General features: G+C 42.6%; 1 protein-coding gene across 1 annotated transcript; it reads right to left on the reverse strand.

Annotated features, from left to right (window-relative positions):
• Window positions 1–710: 710 nt before the first annotated feature.
• On the reverse strand, window positions 711–17,330 carry LOC109915753 (phospholipase A2, minor isoenzyme-like). The gene is made up of 4 exons (XM_020515423.2): window positions 17,266–17,330; window positions 14,637–14,793; window positions 6,038–6,165; window positions 711–884 (listed from the first exon to the last, which is right to left on the reverse strand). The coding sequence occupies exons 1-4, from the start codon at window positions 17,297–17,299 to the stop codon at window positions 763–765; spliced, it is 441 nt and encodes a 146-aa protein (XP_020371012.2). The 5' UTR covers window positions 17,300–17,330; the 3' UTR covers window positions 711–762.
• Between the last annotated feature and the right edge of the window lie 1,545 nt (window positions 17,331–18,875).

The raw sequence follows: 18,875 nt of genomic DNA on the forward strand, positions 1-18,875 counted from the left end.
TATTGCCTGTAAACTCCTGCAGTTATGAAAGGTGCCATACAAATGTAAATCTTTCTTTCTATATATACCTAATCCTCACTATTCCTTTTTCCTTCCATCCCTTTATTTTAATTATTTTATTCTCTCTTCACATCTTCCACAATAACATGACAGCTCAATCTCTGTGTGTTGCATAGAAATGCAATAATTATATGTCCTGGCCTCTGAAAATCAGCTTATATTGGAGAAATAACCAAATGCACGACTTTCAAGAATTTTCAACTGGTAGTTAACAGCATCATATAGATGATTTGATAGTTTCAGGCTGTAATGCATCTTCAGAAATGTTTCAAAATAGAACTCAGGCTAGAAATACATCGCAGTGAGTCACATGGCAAGCCAGACAGCAGCCTACACAAAATAGCATCTTTCATTCATTCTGGCTTTTCCGAGTTTGGCGTGAGTCGATAGTAGTTATACTGCATAGTTGAGAACTCTTTATTTTGGAACTGCATCAGTTCTCTGGGAACAGTATTTGTATAAATTTAAACTGAAATATGGAATGTGATGCACAAACTAAAGTAAAAGTCCTGAAATTCAAGTCACCATTATCAGAGGTCTTGGGTTTATTCAGGGCTGCTTCTCAGTTTTATTTTGAGATCTTGAAACTGTTAACCTTCCTGGAGTGTCTGAGTAGGCTTTACTGTATACAAAGAAATGGAATAGAAAACTAAGTGGGATCAAGCTTTATTTTTCTCTTTCACCATTTGATAGTGTACTGTTTTAGATGCAGTGCTTCTCTGTGTCCAGATGTTTATAATCTTCATTGTATGGGGCTTCAGCAAAGCACATAGCTGCCTGCCGATCGCACTCACAGATATAGGCTTCACAGGGACTGTTACCAGCTGCAGAAGAGAGAAAGAAACAATTTCCAAACCACTTTGGAATGAGCCCTTATACAGAGGCCAGTTCCATTTGGTGCAAAGTCTGTAACTGATTGTCCCGAATACCAACTAGTCAAACACAAAAGACACATTACATTTATCTGTCCTGTTAAGTCTCTGATACACTTTAAAGGAGATTGAATGCATATTTTCATTTCTAATCACATGAGGTGTAAGCCTTTAGGAATGATTGTTTGGAATAGGAAAGGACTGCTCAGGCTTCATGGAGATGGTACTGTCGTGGTAATGTTACTGATTTCACTAACAAGAGTCCCAGGTTAAAGCTCTGGTTGAAATGGATTCAAAACCCACATGGTATCTCGTGGGATTTAACTTTTGTTAATAAATCTGGAATATAAAGCTTGGCTCGGTGATGGTAACCATGAGAGCTTTTCTTTGTTGTAAAAACCCACTCGTTCACTAACATACTTTAGGGAAGGAAATGTACCATCCTGACTCAATCTAGCTTGTAACAGCCCTCTGAAATGGCCTAGCAAACTAGCCAGTTCAAAAACCATTAGGGATAGACAGCAAACAAGGGTCTTTCTAGCAACACCTACATTCCATGAAAAGAATACAGAAAAAAATGCCCATCACTCATTGAATAATATCACCACTGGCAATTTCTCATCCATTTCAAGCCATCTGAATACTCATACATAGGTTGCAACCAAATTTACAACCTCTGCAGGAAAGGTGTCAGCAGTCCCATGTTTTGAATTATACCTGTTACATTGAACCATCTTTATCTTCAGACTCCACGCTCAGATGAAGGGTTTTCAATTTGAGAATTGACCCATCTTTTCAAATGGTAACAGATCTAAACTGTGTTTGGAACATTTCTTGTGTTATCTTTAATCTGTCGGTGGTTGACCAAGAACAGGAAATTTGGAGAAGATGAAAATATCATTGCAAAAACATAGTTGAGTATAGTGATGTTATTTATTATGATATTTTACTGGGTAATTTGTGAGGTTCTCCTTGATGAGAATGTTGTTGGAGTTGCTGTTGTTTCGGTAAAGTATTCTTATTAATGTCACCAATTTTTCAAACTCGGGTGTTATATAAATAAGGAAAACAACAATCTAGAGCTGAGTGAAAATCCTCCCGCAAAACCACAATTCTCTAAACTCCTGCGAAACATTCTGGAATCAAATTCATACACTACAAGGTCCCATATCAGCTGGAAGAATAGGAGCAGAAAAATAGATGATTCTGAATAGACAGATGCTAAAATTTAATCCGTTCTTTTCATGAGTACATTGCCTTCAGCTTCAAAGTGTTCCAAAGTGACAGCAGGAAAATATAAAGATGAAGCTAAAGTAATTATGTCTGAATGTGTGACATATTCATCACAAAATAGGTGAATTATAATAAATTATTAGAAATGAATGGTTTTGATTAAATAGATCCAACAGTTACATGGGGCAGGATTTTGGTCCTTGTGTTGGGATAGGTGTGAAATTTCCTGATACTAATTGGAGCGCTGGTTCCCCATCATGGTCCTGACTCCCAATCATGTTCCTGGAAGTCGGATATGATGAGGAATGGCTATCTACCCAGAAGTGGAAGATAATTCATTAAGATAATTAAAAATCCAGTTAGGGCCATTGATCAGGGTCTGCTTTGAATTTTTCAGTTAGTTTGTGGGGTCAGGTGCACAGTAGATGTTCCTTTAAAAAGTTGAGACTTCGAAATCAAACACTGCCATGATTGTCATTGTAGCCTGAATAAATGAAAAGCCAGTGAAGAAACTCTTGTTCAGTACTGTGGCTGCCCACTCTTCCACAACCCTATCTTATTCTGGTTTGGGTAATTTTCTGTCACCAATATTCCTTTCTCCATTATTTTAAAATAATCAAAGTAAATAAAATCAGTGCAGGTAGCCCCCAGAAAGCAAAGTAACAAGAATCAAAATTCCAAAGAAATCTTATCAGTTTGTATCAAAGTTTTATTATGTATTTCCAAACATATCCCAGAATTCTGATGAAGGGTCCCGACCCAAAACGTCAACTTTTCTGTTCCTCTGATGCTGCCTGACCTGCTGTGTTCCTCCAGCTCCACACTGTGTTGACTCTGACTCCAGCATCTGCAATTCTTGTATCTCTGATATCCCAGAATCTGTAGTGCCTACCTATTGTGGAAAGCCTGAAGCATGCTGATGGAAAAGATATGGCACTTCACAACTTAGTGTATTATCCATGAGCTGGGGACATTCTAATTATGGAGTCTAAGCACAGTGACAGCAATGTTTGGTTTTGAGCAGTGACAATGTTTTTTTCATTCCCTTTTTCTCTCTGCTTGGTCTTTGCATTTCCCTCAGGCATCTCTAACGTTACTTCAACCATTCCCTACAGAGCCTCCTTCTTAAGATTTCATTCTCTTCTCAGTATAGCTGGCTTTTTTTTTCTTTTCCTAGCCTACATTGTTCTCTCTGTGCCTCTTACTAGCATCTTAGTGCTTTGGATTACAGCTCCCATGACTGTTGCTGACAGTTTGTCGATATTCACATTTCAGTTGCTGACTGTGTATGTATTCTCCACTTCAAGTAGTAAACTCACTTTTCTTGAAGGAATATTTTCTTACTTTTTTCTCCACAGAACCCAAGGGAGTGGCAGGGGTCTCTAAATGAAATTCACATTGATACCACTGCTCACTGCTCATATTCTAGTTTGGATAGTTTGCTGCCACCAATCTTTCATTCTCTAGACATCTTCTAATCAACCTATTCAGAGATGTCATTACACAGTCTACAGCAGGTGGTTCTTGATCCCAGGTCTCCTGCCTCAGAGGTACGAACACTATTACTACACCACAAGAGCCCCTAATGTATCATTTTCTATCCTGAACCTGGAGCCTATCTCATAATCAGAGCATAGACCATTTATGAGTCTTAATGAATTGCATAACAAAGTAGTTTATCATTTGATACCAATAGGTACAGATTACATTAACTAATTGGTCATAGTTATTTTGGACTATCAGGAGCTGTGCAGAACACACCTGCTCCTCTCATGCAGATCTCAGCTGCCTCCACTCAAAGACTGTGGAACATGATCAGATTGTGTGGAAATTACTGTAACATCAATACTAATGCCTTCAAAATTATAACCTTATATAACAGACCCAATGAAAAAAATACTTTATCATGCATGGACTTAGCAACAACAACACCAGTTTGTGTAGTATGAATAAATTACTGTCCCATATACTTACAAACTTCATATCGAAGCACTTTAAGTGCACCTTTTTTCCTCCAATTATAAGGCCTTTTTCTGGCAATAACCAATAATTTTCTTCTTTGAATTGTAGGTTTGATTATATCAAACAGATGTTTACAACACAGATGAAGGGCATTCCACCATTGTGTCTCTTTCATACAATCAAAAGGTAAGGATGGAATATTATAAGGGTCTGAGCAATGTGGGCTATAGTGAGACATGTGACAGAATCAGACGAGAAGTCGAGTGAGGTCTCTCTCGATGTCAAGCTCATCTTACTGCAAATTGTATGCTTTTCACAAGCACCAATGGCAAAATTTTCAGTTGGCAGTAGCGAGATGCCAATTAACAGAGTTTTCTTTTATTCACTGATGGAACTTGGCCATCATTGACTGCTAGCATTTATCGCCTCTCCCTGGTTGCCCTTAAACTGAGTGGCTTGCTAGGCCATTTCAGTGTGCAGTTGAGAGTCCACCACATTGCTGTGGGTTTGGAATGACATGTAGGCCAGACCAGGTGAGGACAGCAGATTTCCTTCCCTTAAGGACGTTACTGAGCCAAGAGAGTTTTTCCTGATAGCTGACAATGATTTAATGGTCGTCAGTAGATTCTTAATTCCAGCTATTATTTCCATCATTTGCCGTGTCAGGATTCGAACCTGGGTCCCCTGAACATAAGCTGACTTTCTGGATTAATGGTCTAACAATAATATCACTAGGCCAACGCCTCCCCATAATGCTTGTTAATTGCCTTGTTAGTGCCACAAATCGCTTCAACATTGCAGCAACAAAAACATGTAGTAGTGACTTGCAAAGCACAGTTACATTCAATTTGCAATCAATTCATTGCCTATTTGCTCTGCATGCAGAGGGGCCAGATGCTGGTCAAAACTGATTTTCTACATCCCATAGGGATGTAGGGGCTTGCAAATTGAACTTCAGCACCTCAATAATGTTGACATTAGTAGCAAAAAAAAATACAAAGGCCACTACTGGATGAAGGGGAACAATTATTCATACTTCCAAGGGTCCTGTGTGAGTCACAGCTTTGATTTCTCATCTATCATGTAAGTGTTATGATGGTCTGTGCTGAATGCCATGAAGTTTAGTGTTTGACACGGGTCCAGGTTTGAAAGGGTTGTGCTATTGGGTAATCAATCAATCAGTGCAGTGCCTACATTCCAGGTTGCTGCACATATAGAGACTGAATGTTGATTATGATACATCATACATGTTATCCATGTCCAGCATGTCTCACTGTGTGGTGAAGTGTGCTCAGCTCTCATCAGCTCGGGTTTGCCATCAATGACTATTCTAAGGTCTAAGAAATTCGAGTTATAAACAGCCTCTGCAACCTGAACATAGGAGAGGAAATTGCAACTGGGACCCATTCTCCTGATCATTAGCCAGTAATCAGATCTCAAATTAGGCTAACATTAGACACAAGTGTGATGTCTCCCTTGGTCAAACAGCCACACAAGAAAGCCTCACATCTGAAGGATGGCCCAGTGGTGAGGACTTATTGCTCAGGAAAATACTAAGAGTGTGTCACAAAACTGGCAAAATGGCAAAATGAGGCCAAGCTGGATTTTGTATATCACAGGATTTTGGGACAGACAGTTTGGGTCAATCTAAGTTGAATGGGGTCAAGGGTCATTTGGAATGCGGGATCACGTGGCTGTGAAGCAGCAAGGTGGATTACTGTAACCACGCTCTATCATTGCAGTATTTTGCTAAATTGTCCAGTTAAAATTATTTTAGTTCAGTTAAAATTGTTTACATTACAAAAATTACAGAAGTGTTCAACTGCTTTTTGAACAGCAGCTTTGAGACACTGTACCTCTGTGACAGGTTCAGACTAGGAATGGTAGAATTTTAAGTGAGAAATACTTACGGCCACAAGTGATCCTGCCACTAGAACAGGAGTATTTGTACAATTTGATGTAGGGATTGTCATAGATTGGCCGGCATTCCTTAATCTTGCTGGCTGTTCCATAGCAGTGATCATGGATCTGACAGCATCTGAATTAATACAGAGGCAGAATCACTTTAGTCACTGTGAGTAACTGTCCCTCTGAGTCTGTACTTTAAAACAATCAGCATCCAAATTGTAGGTTCAAATTCCAATCTTCATTCTCAGTTTTCAGGCATCTGAATCCGAGATAACAAGGTGTAGAGCTGAATGAACACAGCAAGCCAAGCAGCATCAGAGGAGCAGGAAGGCTGACGTTTCGGGCCTAGACCCTTCTTCAGAAATGGGGGAGGGGAAGGGGGTTCTGAAATAAATAGGGAGAGAGGGGTAGGCGGATAGAAGATGGACAGAAGAGAAGATAGGTGGAGAGGAAACAGACAAGTCAAAGAGGTGGGGATGGAGCCAGTAAAGGTGAGTGTAGGTGGGGAGTTAGGGAGAGGATAGGTCAGTCCAGGGAGGATGGACAGGTCAAGGGGGCGGGATGAGGTTAGTAGGTAGGAAATGGGGGTGCGGCTTGAGGTGGGTGGAGGGGATAGGTGGGAGGAAGAACAGGTTAGGGAGGCGGGGACGAGCTGGGCTAGTTTTGGGATGCGATAGGGGGAGGGGAGATTTTGAAGCTTGTGAAATCCACATTGATACCATTGGGCTGCAGGGTTCCCAAGCGGAATATGAGTTGCTGTTCCTGCAACCTTCGGGTGGCACCGTGGTGGCACTGCAGGAGGCCCAGGATGGACATGTCGTCTGAGGAATGGGAGGGGGAGTTGAAATGGTTCGCGACTGGGAGGTGCAGTTGTTTATTGCGAACCGAGCGTAGATGTTCTGCAAAGTGGTCCCCAAACCTCCGCTTGGTTTCCCCGATGTAGAGGAGGCCACAACGGGTACAGCGGATGCAGTAAACCACATTAGCAGATGTGCAGGTGAACATCTGCTTGATGTGGAAAGTCTTCTTGGGGTCTGGGATGGGGGTGAGGGAGGAGGTGTTGGGGCAAGTGTAGCACTTCCTGCGGTTGCAGGGAAAAGTGCCGGGTATGGTGGGGCTGGAGGGGAGTGTGGAGCGGACAAGGGAGTCACGGAGAGAGTGGTCTCTCCGGAAAGCAGATAAGGGTGGGGAGGGAAAAATGTTTTTGGTGGTGGGGTCGGATTGCAGATGGCGGAAGTGTCGAAGGATGATGCGTTGGATCCGGAGGTTGGTGGGGTGGTATGTGAGGACGAGGGGGATTCTTTTTTGGTTGTTATTGCGGGGACGGGGTGTGAGGGATGAGTTGTGGGAAATGCGGGAGACACGGTCGAGGGCGTTCTCGACCACTGAGGGGGGGAAGTTGCGGTCCTTGAAAAACGAGGACATCTGAGATGTACGGGAGTGGAATGCCTCATCCTGGGAGCAGATGCGGCGGAGGCGAAGGAATTGGGAATAGGGGATGGCATTTTTGCAGGAAGGTGGGTGGGAGGAGGTGTACTTTAGGTAGCTGTGGGAGTCGGTGGGCTTGAAATGGATATCGAGTTTCTAGGTGGTTGCCCGAGATGAAGACAGAGAGGTCCAGGAAGGTGAGAGAGGTGTTAGAGATGGTCCAGGTGAACTTAAGGTTGGGGTGGAAGGTGTTGGTGAAGTGGATGAACTGTTCGAGCTCCTCGTGGGAGCACGAGGCGGTGCCAATACAGTCATCAATGTAACAGAGGAAGAGGTGGGGTTTAGGGCCAGTGTAGGTACGGAAGAGGGATTGTTCCACGTAACCTACAAAGAGGCAGGCATAGCTTGGGCCCATGCAGGTACCCATGGCCAGCCCCTTTGTCTGTAGGAAGTGGGAGGAATTGAAAGAGAAGTTGTTGAGGGTGAGGACGAGTTCGGCTAAGCGGATGAGGGTGTCAGTGGAGGGGGACTGGTCGGGCCGGCGGGACAGGAAGAAGCGGAGGGCCTTTAGGCCATCTGTATGGGGAATGCAGATGTATAGGGACTGGACGTCCATGGTAAAGATGAGGTGTTGGGGACCGGGGAATTGGAAGTTCTGGAGGAGGTGGAGGGCGTGGGTGGTGTCACGGACGTAGGTAGGGAGTTCCTGGACCAAGGGGGAGAAAATGGAGTCGAGATAGGTGGAGATAATTTCGGTGGGGCAGGAGCAGGCGGAGACAAAGGGTCGACCAGGGCAGTCAGGTTTGTGGATTTTGGGAAGGAGATAGAAGCGGGCGGTGCGGGGATGGGGAACGATGAGGTTGGAGGCTGTGGGTGGGAGGTCACCTCAGGTGATGAGGTTGTGGATGGTTTGGGAGATGATGGTTTGGTGCTTGGGGGTGGGATCATGATCAAGGGGGCGGTAGGAGGAGGTGTTGGAGAGTTGGCATCTGGCCTCCACGATGTGGAGGTCAGTGCGCCATACTACAACTGCGCCTCCCTTGTCCACGGGTTTTATGGTGAGGTTGGGATTGGAGCGGAGGGCTGCACGTTCTGCGGGGGAGAGGTTGGACTGGGTGAGAGGGGTGGAGAGGTTGAGGCGATTGATGTCTCGACGGCAGTTGGTGATGAAGAGGTTGAGGGAGGGTAAGAGGCCTTGGGGTGGTGTCCAGGAGGAGGGGGTGTGTTGGAGGCGGGAGAAGGGATCAGGAGAGGGAGGGTTAGGTTCGAGATTCAGGTTCAGACATCGTCAAATGATGTTTAGCCATAAAGTAGGTGCAAATAATTTGGCATTGATAAATTCAGAAAAAAGTACTATTTCTGAGTACCATTGCCATGTCCTATTATTGCATGGAGCTGCAGTACATTTTAATGTCCACAATTCCCTTCATCTCAACTACCCAATCTTGCCCATTGCTGTGAAAAGCTATTCATATATGAACTCTGCATTCAGATTACATTCAGCAATCCCATTTCCTGAGAAAAGAAAAACCAAGGGGGCATGGAGGATCCATTTAAAAAATTATGAAGCGGTGTGCTAGATGTCTTCACTTGTAGGGGGTGACCAAAACTATGTCATAAATAATAAATTGAATATACAATTTAGAAGTGATTAAAATGTTGACGTTGCTACCACATGCAGTAGTTGATGAAAATAACAGAGGTGCATTTCCAATCTCGAGGGAGAAAGGAATGAAAAAATGTTTTAATTGGATTGGACAATCTAAGATAAACCGCATGAACACTTACATCGACCAATTAGGCTGAATGGATTGCTTCTGTGCTTTGATTTCTTTGCAATCCTCAGGCATCTAAAACCAAGGAGTATGTTGGCAACAATCAGGTGCTTCCCACAGTTGGAATTTGAAGAGGGGTTTACCTTAACCACTATTTCTCCCCTTATCCAAGTAGCTAGGAGTGATCTTGACAGGAACTTGGTTGCTTATATTTGCTTCTTGAACAGAGAATTATACATCAGGGAAGGAAGAAAATTAAATGTGTGTAAATAGGAGGGAGAGTAAATGTTGGATCCACTGCAGTTCTGAGTCACACAGGCCAGGAAGGCTCCAGGTTAAATCCTAGGTCTCTACAAGATTAGTCAGTGCACTGGTGGGACTGAGGCAATTAGCTTCAGTGCTGTGAGCTCGGGATGGTTGTTGCTACTCCTGATTACTATCCAGTGATCCTTAGTGAACAATTCCCTTTGGGCTCAGTTGTGATGCTCCCAAAATCAAATAGCTTGTTAGCCTTCACTGTGTAAGCTGATTGCAAGAACAATGGCTCGATACGAGAGAAACTGGAGGATCCCTGGTGCCCTTCTAATAAAGTGACATATTTGGCCTTCAGGAGACCTGAGAAGCAGATTTGAAAATAGTTTTCTGGCACAGAAGAGTTGGCACAGAAATCAGCGAATGATTTTATACTCACGTATATCTAGGGAGATACAGTGAAAAGTGTTTTTTTCACCACAAACTGGCGCCATTTTAAGTTACAAAAGAATAATAAGTATTTAAATGAAGTTCACCTTCATCAACCAGTGTCTGAAACATGCTTCTAGGGTTTCTGCAATGTCTTTACAAGGTTGGCCTCAAGGAGTTCCCACTCCAGGTACAACAACAATGATGTCTGAGGCGATCCATCTCCTCATGCTGCCGCTGTCTTGCTGACACCACCAACAGTCCCTGGCTCCAGGTCTACCGAAGCCAGAGTCTTTACTGTGGCACCAACACCACCGCAATCAACGACCCATCACTGCTTCCAAAATTCCCTGCACTGGGCCTACTGGAGCCAGGAGTCCCTTCTTTGGGCACCGACACTGTCAGTTGACGACCTGACACTGCCATCAAGAGTCTCTGCTTCCAACCTACCACAGTCAGGGGTCCCCACTCTGCCACAGCTGCAGCCAACACCTCACTGTCGCCACCAAGAGTCCAGGCTGTGGGCCTACATTACAGGCTGAATGGCTTCCTTTCAAAAAGATACAAATTCAAATTAACCCAAACTGGTTGATTTCAGATTCAGAAATGATGTTATAAATGGCTCTTAGTGGGTGCATCTCAGTTGAGACTTACAAAGGCCAGATCTAGCATCAGAGCAGGTAACGATAGAAAGCACAGATCCTGATCAAAGGACATTATGTACAATGAATTGCAGCACTTCTATTCTGTGAGTAAGCATAGCAATGGTTTTGCACATAAGATTCACCAAACAACAATGTGATAAATGACTGGTTAATCTGGTTTTGGTAGAGCAAGAATACCTGGAAAAGTCCTTGACCTGTCCGTCCTCCCTGGACTGACCTGTCCCCTCCCTAACTCCCCACCTACACTCACCTTTACTGGCTCCATCCCCGCCTCTTCGACCTGTCTGTTTCCTCTCCACCTATCCTCTCCTCTATCCATCTTCTAGCCGCCTCCCCCTCTCTCCCTATTTATTTCAGAACCCCCTTCTCCTCCCCCATTTCTGATGAAGGGTCTAGGCCCGAAACGTCAGCCTTTCTGCTCCTATGATGCTGCTTGGCCTGCTGTGTTCATCCAGCTCTGCACCTTGTTGTCTCTGGAAAAGTCCTTTGTTCCTTTTTGTAATTCCAATGAATATTGGTCCAACCAGCTAAACTTTGCCTTATAGACTTTGTATTAAAAAATCAACCTGTTCAGACATGCTGTGATACACATTTGGAGCAAGTGAAACTCCTGACCCAGGGGTAGGGACACTATAACTGTGCCACAAGAACCCCACCCTCTGTTCTTTATCAAATAAACTTTCAACATCCATCTAAATGTATATAAGGTTGAGATAGATTGGTGACGTCTAGATACTCTTAAAAAAAAATCACTCTGCTCAGGCATGTTATGAAATGCTTCTGCAGTAGGTGGCCCTTGAACCCAGGACTTGTAGCCCAGAGGTAGGGACAATGCCACATTGTAGATCTCTCAAGAAATCAAGAGATATGGGGAGCAGATGGAAGACTTCAGGCAGAATATAATTCATGATTGTACTGAAAGACAGAGTAGGCTCAAGGTGCTGTATGGTGTACTTCTGCTCATATTTCCTATGTGTCTGTTACTTCTGTCAGTGCACTTCTTGGTCCTTCTTCCCTGGAGGACTAACCTAGGCTAACTGCTCAAGCTGTGGAGTGGGCCTAAAAATCATTCCATGGTTATAGCACAGAAGGAGAGCTTTCAATCTGTTGTTTCAATGCCAACTGATATTCTCCTCTCTGCAGGACAAAGTAACACACAATAGAAGGGAACAGAGGATAACAAGCAGAGAACTAGTTCTCCTGAACCCTATTGGATGTGATTACTCTCAGCACCATTCAGCCAACTGCAACAGCCCACACTTAGCTGTCTGGCATGCAGAACAAACTATTGATAGTATAACCACAGAGCTCATGCTTCTAATAACAGCCTGTTCTGATTTCCTACTTTCAGACACCTAAGAACTGCCAAGTCACAGCCTGAGGAAGTGAGGCCTCAGCACCCTGGGCTAGAAAGTAAAAACTCAGACAGGGTTCTGCTTCCTGATTGCTGTCCAGGCACACAAGTTGAAAATCCTTCTTCTTTCAAGCAAGGACAAGGTTGGCCTGAGATGAACCCAAGCTCATACAACCTCTCAATACTCACTGTCCTGGCTTCCATATGAAAAATGATCATTGATACCAGATACTTAATTATCACCAAATAATGTTAAGAGATGAAGGGAGAAAATCTGAGTGGAAACAAACGAGTAATATTTAATTGAGATGAGGGTCTCACCCACCAGCCAGGGAGAGAAATCATGGACCTTAGTGCCTCTTCTGTTGCCAGGCCCTTTTTTAACTCCCCATCATCCCTTTATCCCTTGCCCTCACATCAATCAGGTGCACAGAATCTGAAACCGTAGTTACAGTGAGGTTGAACTGTTCTGGAGAAGGGTCACTGCACTTGAAACGTTAACTGTTTTCTCTCCACAGATGTAGCCAGATCTGCTGAGTTTCTCCAGCAATTTCTGTTTTGTGTATTTCAGATCTCCAGCATCCAGTGTTCTTTGTTTTATTGAAATTTTCTATATAGGTTTAGCAAAACCTCTTGGCTTTTATATTCTCTGGTTTTACTTATGAAGCCCATGAAAAGCTCAGGTTTCAGTATAATACGCTTACAACCACGGCTTTGTTAGACAGTCACATACAACTTGGTTGTAGCTAGGGTAAAGAGTTCAACAGCACTCGAGTAGGGGATCATTGAGGAACTCAGACCATAGCTGAATGATAGCTAGACTGAGTCATGGAGGAGGGGGGGGGATGGAGAGGGATTGGCAGCAAGTTCAGGGGATGGCTCTCAATGGGACCCATCCTTCCTGATGTCAGACTCCTTCAAATACTGAGTGGCCTTAAACTAGAGAAATTGCATCACCACCTAATCCTGTAGAAGTACACCAGCAACTCCAACAGTGTTTTATTTTCAGTCATATTACATGGCAATCCCCCCAGCTGCTGCTGAGTGATTTTCAGCAATGGCGGAATAATATTCTTAATTGGGAATCATTGCCCAATTAAGGGTCTCGATTGGCAGTATGGCTGTTTATAAGCCTTTCGACTCCAAATGTAATCAGGGCAGAGGTAGGTACATGGTCCCTAGCCCATACATTTCCACTTGAATATGTGCTTCCCAAACCAAATACCACCTCTCTTCTAAGTTTGAGGCAGTAAATTATTCTCTATATTTCTTTAAATCCATCCAGTTTATTTCAGAAACTTCTAAAAATTTAGACTTGGAGACAGAAAGTTGACTTTATTGCAGACACCAAAGGAGGAGATAAAATCAGATGAGATAAATTTGAGCAAATTTATTTCTTCAAAGTAGCAGCTGCAATCTATTATTTCACCGATCCTGCCCAATCATTTTCATCTCCAAAAGGAACGGTCCTATAAAATTTCATCTTGCAGCCCACAATCAGCAAGATAAATTGAATAAAACCCCAGTTTATCTTTACATTTTATATTATACATCTTTGGCCAGTTGAGTTCCCACCATAACATTTTCTGACAATATTTGATTATATTTCTGTACATCATTACATTCCCTGTTTGTTTTAAAGATCATTTATAATGGGGATTTAATAAGGTTATTTCCCATTTAAGATATTAGCTGAGATCCACTCATCTCAGCATAGTCAGAGCCAGTATGACTAGAGGTACATGTCAGGACTCTTCAGAAGTCCAAAAACACTGAATTGTGGGAATTGCCCAGGAAGTCTGAACTTCCACTGGGGAAAGTTCCAGTTCTCCAAGACCCTGTGAAATGTCTCCACCTATGGGTTAAGGTTAGCAATATGAAACAGTTCCCACTTATTTACCTGGATAGCTATCCGGGAAGTATTAGACAGTTGACCAACTCTCAACCAACCATCCCTGCCTCCCAGCTCACCCCAAACCTCCTGACTCCTCACGATCCAATCTGATTAGACTCCACCACTCTACTGTCTCCTGAAACTCTGACTCAACTTCCTGATTCCTGTAAAATTGACCTGAATATCCACACTACTCACCTGCCACTCTCAGCACCTGCGACCTCACTCTGTCTCCACCCTACCCACATGCCACTCAGCCAGTCGATCCACTTACCACCATGCCACACTACACACACACACACACACACACACACACACAAAATCCCACTGATCTGCCATTCTGCTTCCCTACCACTTACTGACATATCTCAATCACACTAATTTACGAACACACTGAAATGGAACTGTGTCTTCATGTCCCCTCATGAGCCAGTGTTATGAAGATGGTCTCTGGCTGAGAAGGCTGGCATGAGTAGGCCTGGCCAGAAATGCAGAGCTGTATCACTATTCCTTCAACATCACTGGGTCAAAAACTTGGAATTTCCTAACATCACAACGCTGTAGGAATACCTTAACATAAATCTCACCACCACCTTTTCAAGGGTAATTAGAGACAGGACTTAGCCCTCCTTGAGATGTCCATATCCCAAAAATTAATTTTTAAAAACTGAGATACTTTACCCATTCTTCTGACATGGATGATTGACACATAGTTAGAGAGTTTAATCAAATTTCCGGTTACATTTTATTCAGACTTTTAATCTTCCATTACCTATCCCTCGTAAATGGAAGAGCTCATGTCACCTGTCCAGTTCATCAACAGGAGATCCAGTCCCTCCAAATCCACAGTAACATCCATAATCGCTGTAGTCAAATACAGGACGGCTGTTCGGAACAGCACACTTGATCATATTACGGAACTGCCAAATAGCATTGGGCTGAAAACGTTCTCCAAGAGCACCTGAAACACAGAATGGACAATTAGCTTGAATATCCTCCACACTGAGAGGTGGAATTTCAAAATATTCAGAACTCACACTTCTACAGCATCTTTCATGATTCTATGATTCATGGTCTCAAGATATTCCACATTGTCTTACAGCTAATTAATTCTACTCACCTTGTAAACTAGGGAAGCATAGTGACTAATTTGAGCACAGCATGTTCTCACAACAGTAATTCAGATAATAACGAGATAATTCACCAAGGTTCCTTAGACAGCACTTTCCAGAGCCACTACATTAAGGAAGACAAGGTCAGCAGGTACGTGGGAATATTGCCAACTGCAAGTTTCCTCCAAGCCACTCACCATGCTGATTTGGAAATATATTGATATTCCTTCAGTGTCAAAGTCCTGGAAATCTCTCTCTTGCAACATTTAGGGTGTACCTACACCAAATGGACTGCAGCTGTTCAAGAAGGAAGCTCAACCATCTTCTCAAGGGTAGCTAGATACGGGAAATTAATACTGACCCAGCCAGTGATTCCCACAACCCATGAATGAATAAAATGCTTCAAGGATGATTTTGAGGATGAACTGTTTGCCAGTGTAGCAGAAAGCATTTTGCTACTTTTCTCTACATCCAGCATACAGAGCCTCATCCAAAAGATGGCACCTCTGACAGTACTGCACTGGTGTGTCAGCCTGGATAATGAACTCATAGGAGTGGAGTCTTCTGTTTTAGAGGTGATAATGTTTGAGACAAGATTGAAAGTCGTATGCCTTAAGTAATATTCCACAGCTTTACAATAACGTATCAACATTGTTGTTTTGAGTTTCAGTCATGATTCAATGTGTCAATGCACTGCGTTTTGCAGTGTTGGATCATACCAACCAGAGGCTACTGATATGGACAAAGTGTGCTGGTCACACCTGATGCAGCAGCAGTAATACTGCAGAGTCTGTGCTAGGTCGGGGTTCTGTCATGATAACCCTCGTTGGTCGACCCAAGCATATGTTTATTAGCATCAGAATGGCATCGGACACAATAAAATAAAACCAAAATACTGCAGATACTGAGATGTCCCTTCTCAGATGCTGTCAGACTTGCTGAGTTTCTCCTGAACTTTCTGTTTTATTTTTGGGTACCTGGCACAGGTGTATTTGTGTGGCATATTAACCAGCTAACAACTATTGCCTCAGTTCAAACATCAATACACCAGAAAGTGGTCAGGTGCCATAAAGGTGTACCCAAATATTATCAATCTTACTGAGACAAGTGGAGAACGTTGGGAGTCTAGTTTCATAACTGATATAAAAAGCTGCCGAAATCTATAGGTTGTTTGCATTCATCTATCTAGTTCCATTCCTATCTATCCAGTAATGTTAAAGAGAATCTCCTACAATGCCTTCTCTTCACATGCCTAAACTGTCACCTCTGGAACTCCCCAAAGATCTGTGGCCTGTTGTCACCTCTTATCTACAGGATGCCACTTGTCAATAGCATCATCTTCAGGTTGAAATTAAACACTGACAACACCCACCTTCACCATTCTCTCTCAATCCCTCCACTGTCTCTAATTTGTCATAGCGCTTATTGAAGGAGCAGAAATATTTCCCAATTAAATTTGGAAAATAAAAATCTATTGCCTTTGGTTCCCACCACAAGAGCTGTTCCTCAGCCACTGACTGCATCCTACTCCTTAGTCAGGGTCTGTGGCTAAACCAAATTGTTTGCAACCTTGGCATCCTTTCTGACTTTGATATGAACTTCCAACTCTAAATCTGCTCCCAAACCTTTTCTGTTGAGTAATGCCAATACCTGCCACAGCTCATCTGTTGCGGAAACACATCAATAATACCTACGGGCTCCCACTTTGCACCTATTGTAAGCCGTGTTAATCCAAAATTTTTCTGCCTGTAGCTTATCTCACACTAAATGCATTCAATTATCATTCATGTGCTCACTGACCTACGTTGGATCTTGTTTCAGCGCCACTCTGATTTTAAAATTAACATCTATGTATTTAAATTCTTCCTCATCCCTCCCAAGTTTGTAACCTCCTCCAGCCCTACAAACTGCAAGAACTCTGTGCTCCAACAATTCTGGTCTCATGCACATCTCTGATTCTCATCGCTTTACCATGCCTTCAGCTACCAAGATCCTAAGGTCTAGAATTACCTTTCTAATACTTTTTGCCTCACATTTCTCTCTCTCATGTCTTTAAGTAATGTCCTAAAACCTACCTTTTAATCAAACATTAGATCTTCTGCTGTAATATCTCCCTATGTGTCTTGATCTCGCAGTCTGTTTGATAGCATTCCTGTGAAGCATCTTAGGATGTTTTACACTGGGTGCTATAAATTCAAATTGTTGTTGCACTCAGTCTTGTTTTTTAAAGAGATATTCAGATAAATTGCTTATGATTATATAAAACACAATACTCTGCATAAACAGTCCCCTTGCATTTGTTTATCATTCACATTTCTTACCAGCAAATAGAAAAATGAAGAGCAGGCACCACATGCTCCCCTCTTGTGGTTGCAACTGAATTGTAGATTGTGAGGGAGGAGCCCAGAAACTCAAACTTTATACCTAAATGTTGACCTTCAGAGTTCAAAAGACCCTGATAATCAAATCAGAAGTTGACTGGACAGGTGGACCCCTTCACAGACAGTGAATGGACAAACTATTCAAATCCATGTTGACAGTTTCAATGAAGGGCTGAGTTTGTGCTCTGCTAGGTAACAGCAAGTAATTGCTGTATAATCAATAGCTGCAGTCAGATCACTTTGTAACTTTAACTATTGTTAACTTGACAAGCATAACCTCAAACAATGCAGCTTCAAACAGTATTACCTCCACCAGTAAGATGTTAACCCCCATAATGTCACCGAGTATAATTTAAACCTGTGAACCTGAAAAACCATAACTGCAATTGGTAAAAGAAGAACATACTTTTCATGTCCTCAAGACATCCCAAAGTGCTTCAGTATGTCACAGTGTGAAACATATCAACCAGCATAACTGCAACCAGTACATCTTTGACCTGTCATTCTAGACTACTTCAATGGACTGATGGGAGGAGGTCATTAATTCACCACTTTGCATCCTGAATGGTGCATATTGTTTAAATACCCAGAGAAATGAGAAGACTGGTTTGGCTGAAGTGAGCTGCAGTTTGTGAGGCGCAATCACAAATACTAGGGAAAGTGAGGCTGTACTTCTGTGACTGTCTACACCTGAATCATATTGGGACTAGTGTTCTAGTGAGTTATATAAAGAGAGAAATAGAGAGAATTTAAACTAGATAGTGGGGACAAGAAATCAAATCTAGGAAAATGTGGTAAGTCAGAGAATACAGCTAAGTCATGAGAGAAAGGTACTAAGACAGGCAATGATAAACTGACCATGAAAGGATAGGATAGAGAATACAAATTGAAGACAGAATCAACAGACAAAGCTAAAGGTTACAAAAATAGTGACATGACGAAACTAAAAGCTTTGTATCTGAATGCACATAGCATTCAAAAAATAAAGATAAACTCATAGTATGAATACAAAAAATACAGTAAATAAGTGCGAAATACTAGCTATTATAGAGAAATGATTGCAGGATGACGCAGATTGGGACCTTATGGCAAATGGAGCATAATGTGAAATTGTCGATTTTTGAAGGAAAAAAAACAAGCATTTTATCGTAATGGTGACAGATTGCAGAGCTCTGAGATACTGGGGTGGTCTGGGTGTCCTCATGTAAGAATCACAAAAGGTTAGTATAGAAAATAATTTGGAAATGATAATCTAAAGTTTTGGAGTAGATTTGTAGCTCGGATTGTGGGTGTTGAGGTTGTTGAGGTTGGTTGGCTCGCCGAGCTGGTTTCTTGTTTCGCAGACATTTCGTTACCATGCTTGGTAACATCCTCAGTGCAGCCTCCGATGAAGCATTGGTGTGTTTTCCCGCCTGGTTTTTAAACTTTGGGGTCCGTTGAGATGGATTGCCTCACTTCCAGTTTTCCTTTGCAGTGGAATGTATATGGGGTCGAGTTCGATGTGTTTATTAATAGCATGCTTCGTGAAGTGCCATGCTTCTAGGAATTCT

This window comes from Rhincodon typus, chromosome 24 (genome assembly GCF_021869965.1).
Source record: "Rhincodon typus isolate 14 chromosome 24, sRhiTyp1.1, whole genome shotgun sequence".
Classification (NCBI taxonomy): Eukaryota; Metazoa; Chordata; class Chondrichthyes; order Orectolobiformes; family Rhincodontidae; genus Rhincodon; species Rhincodon typus.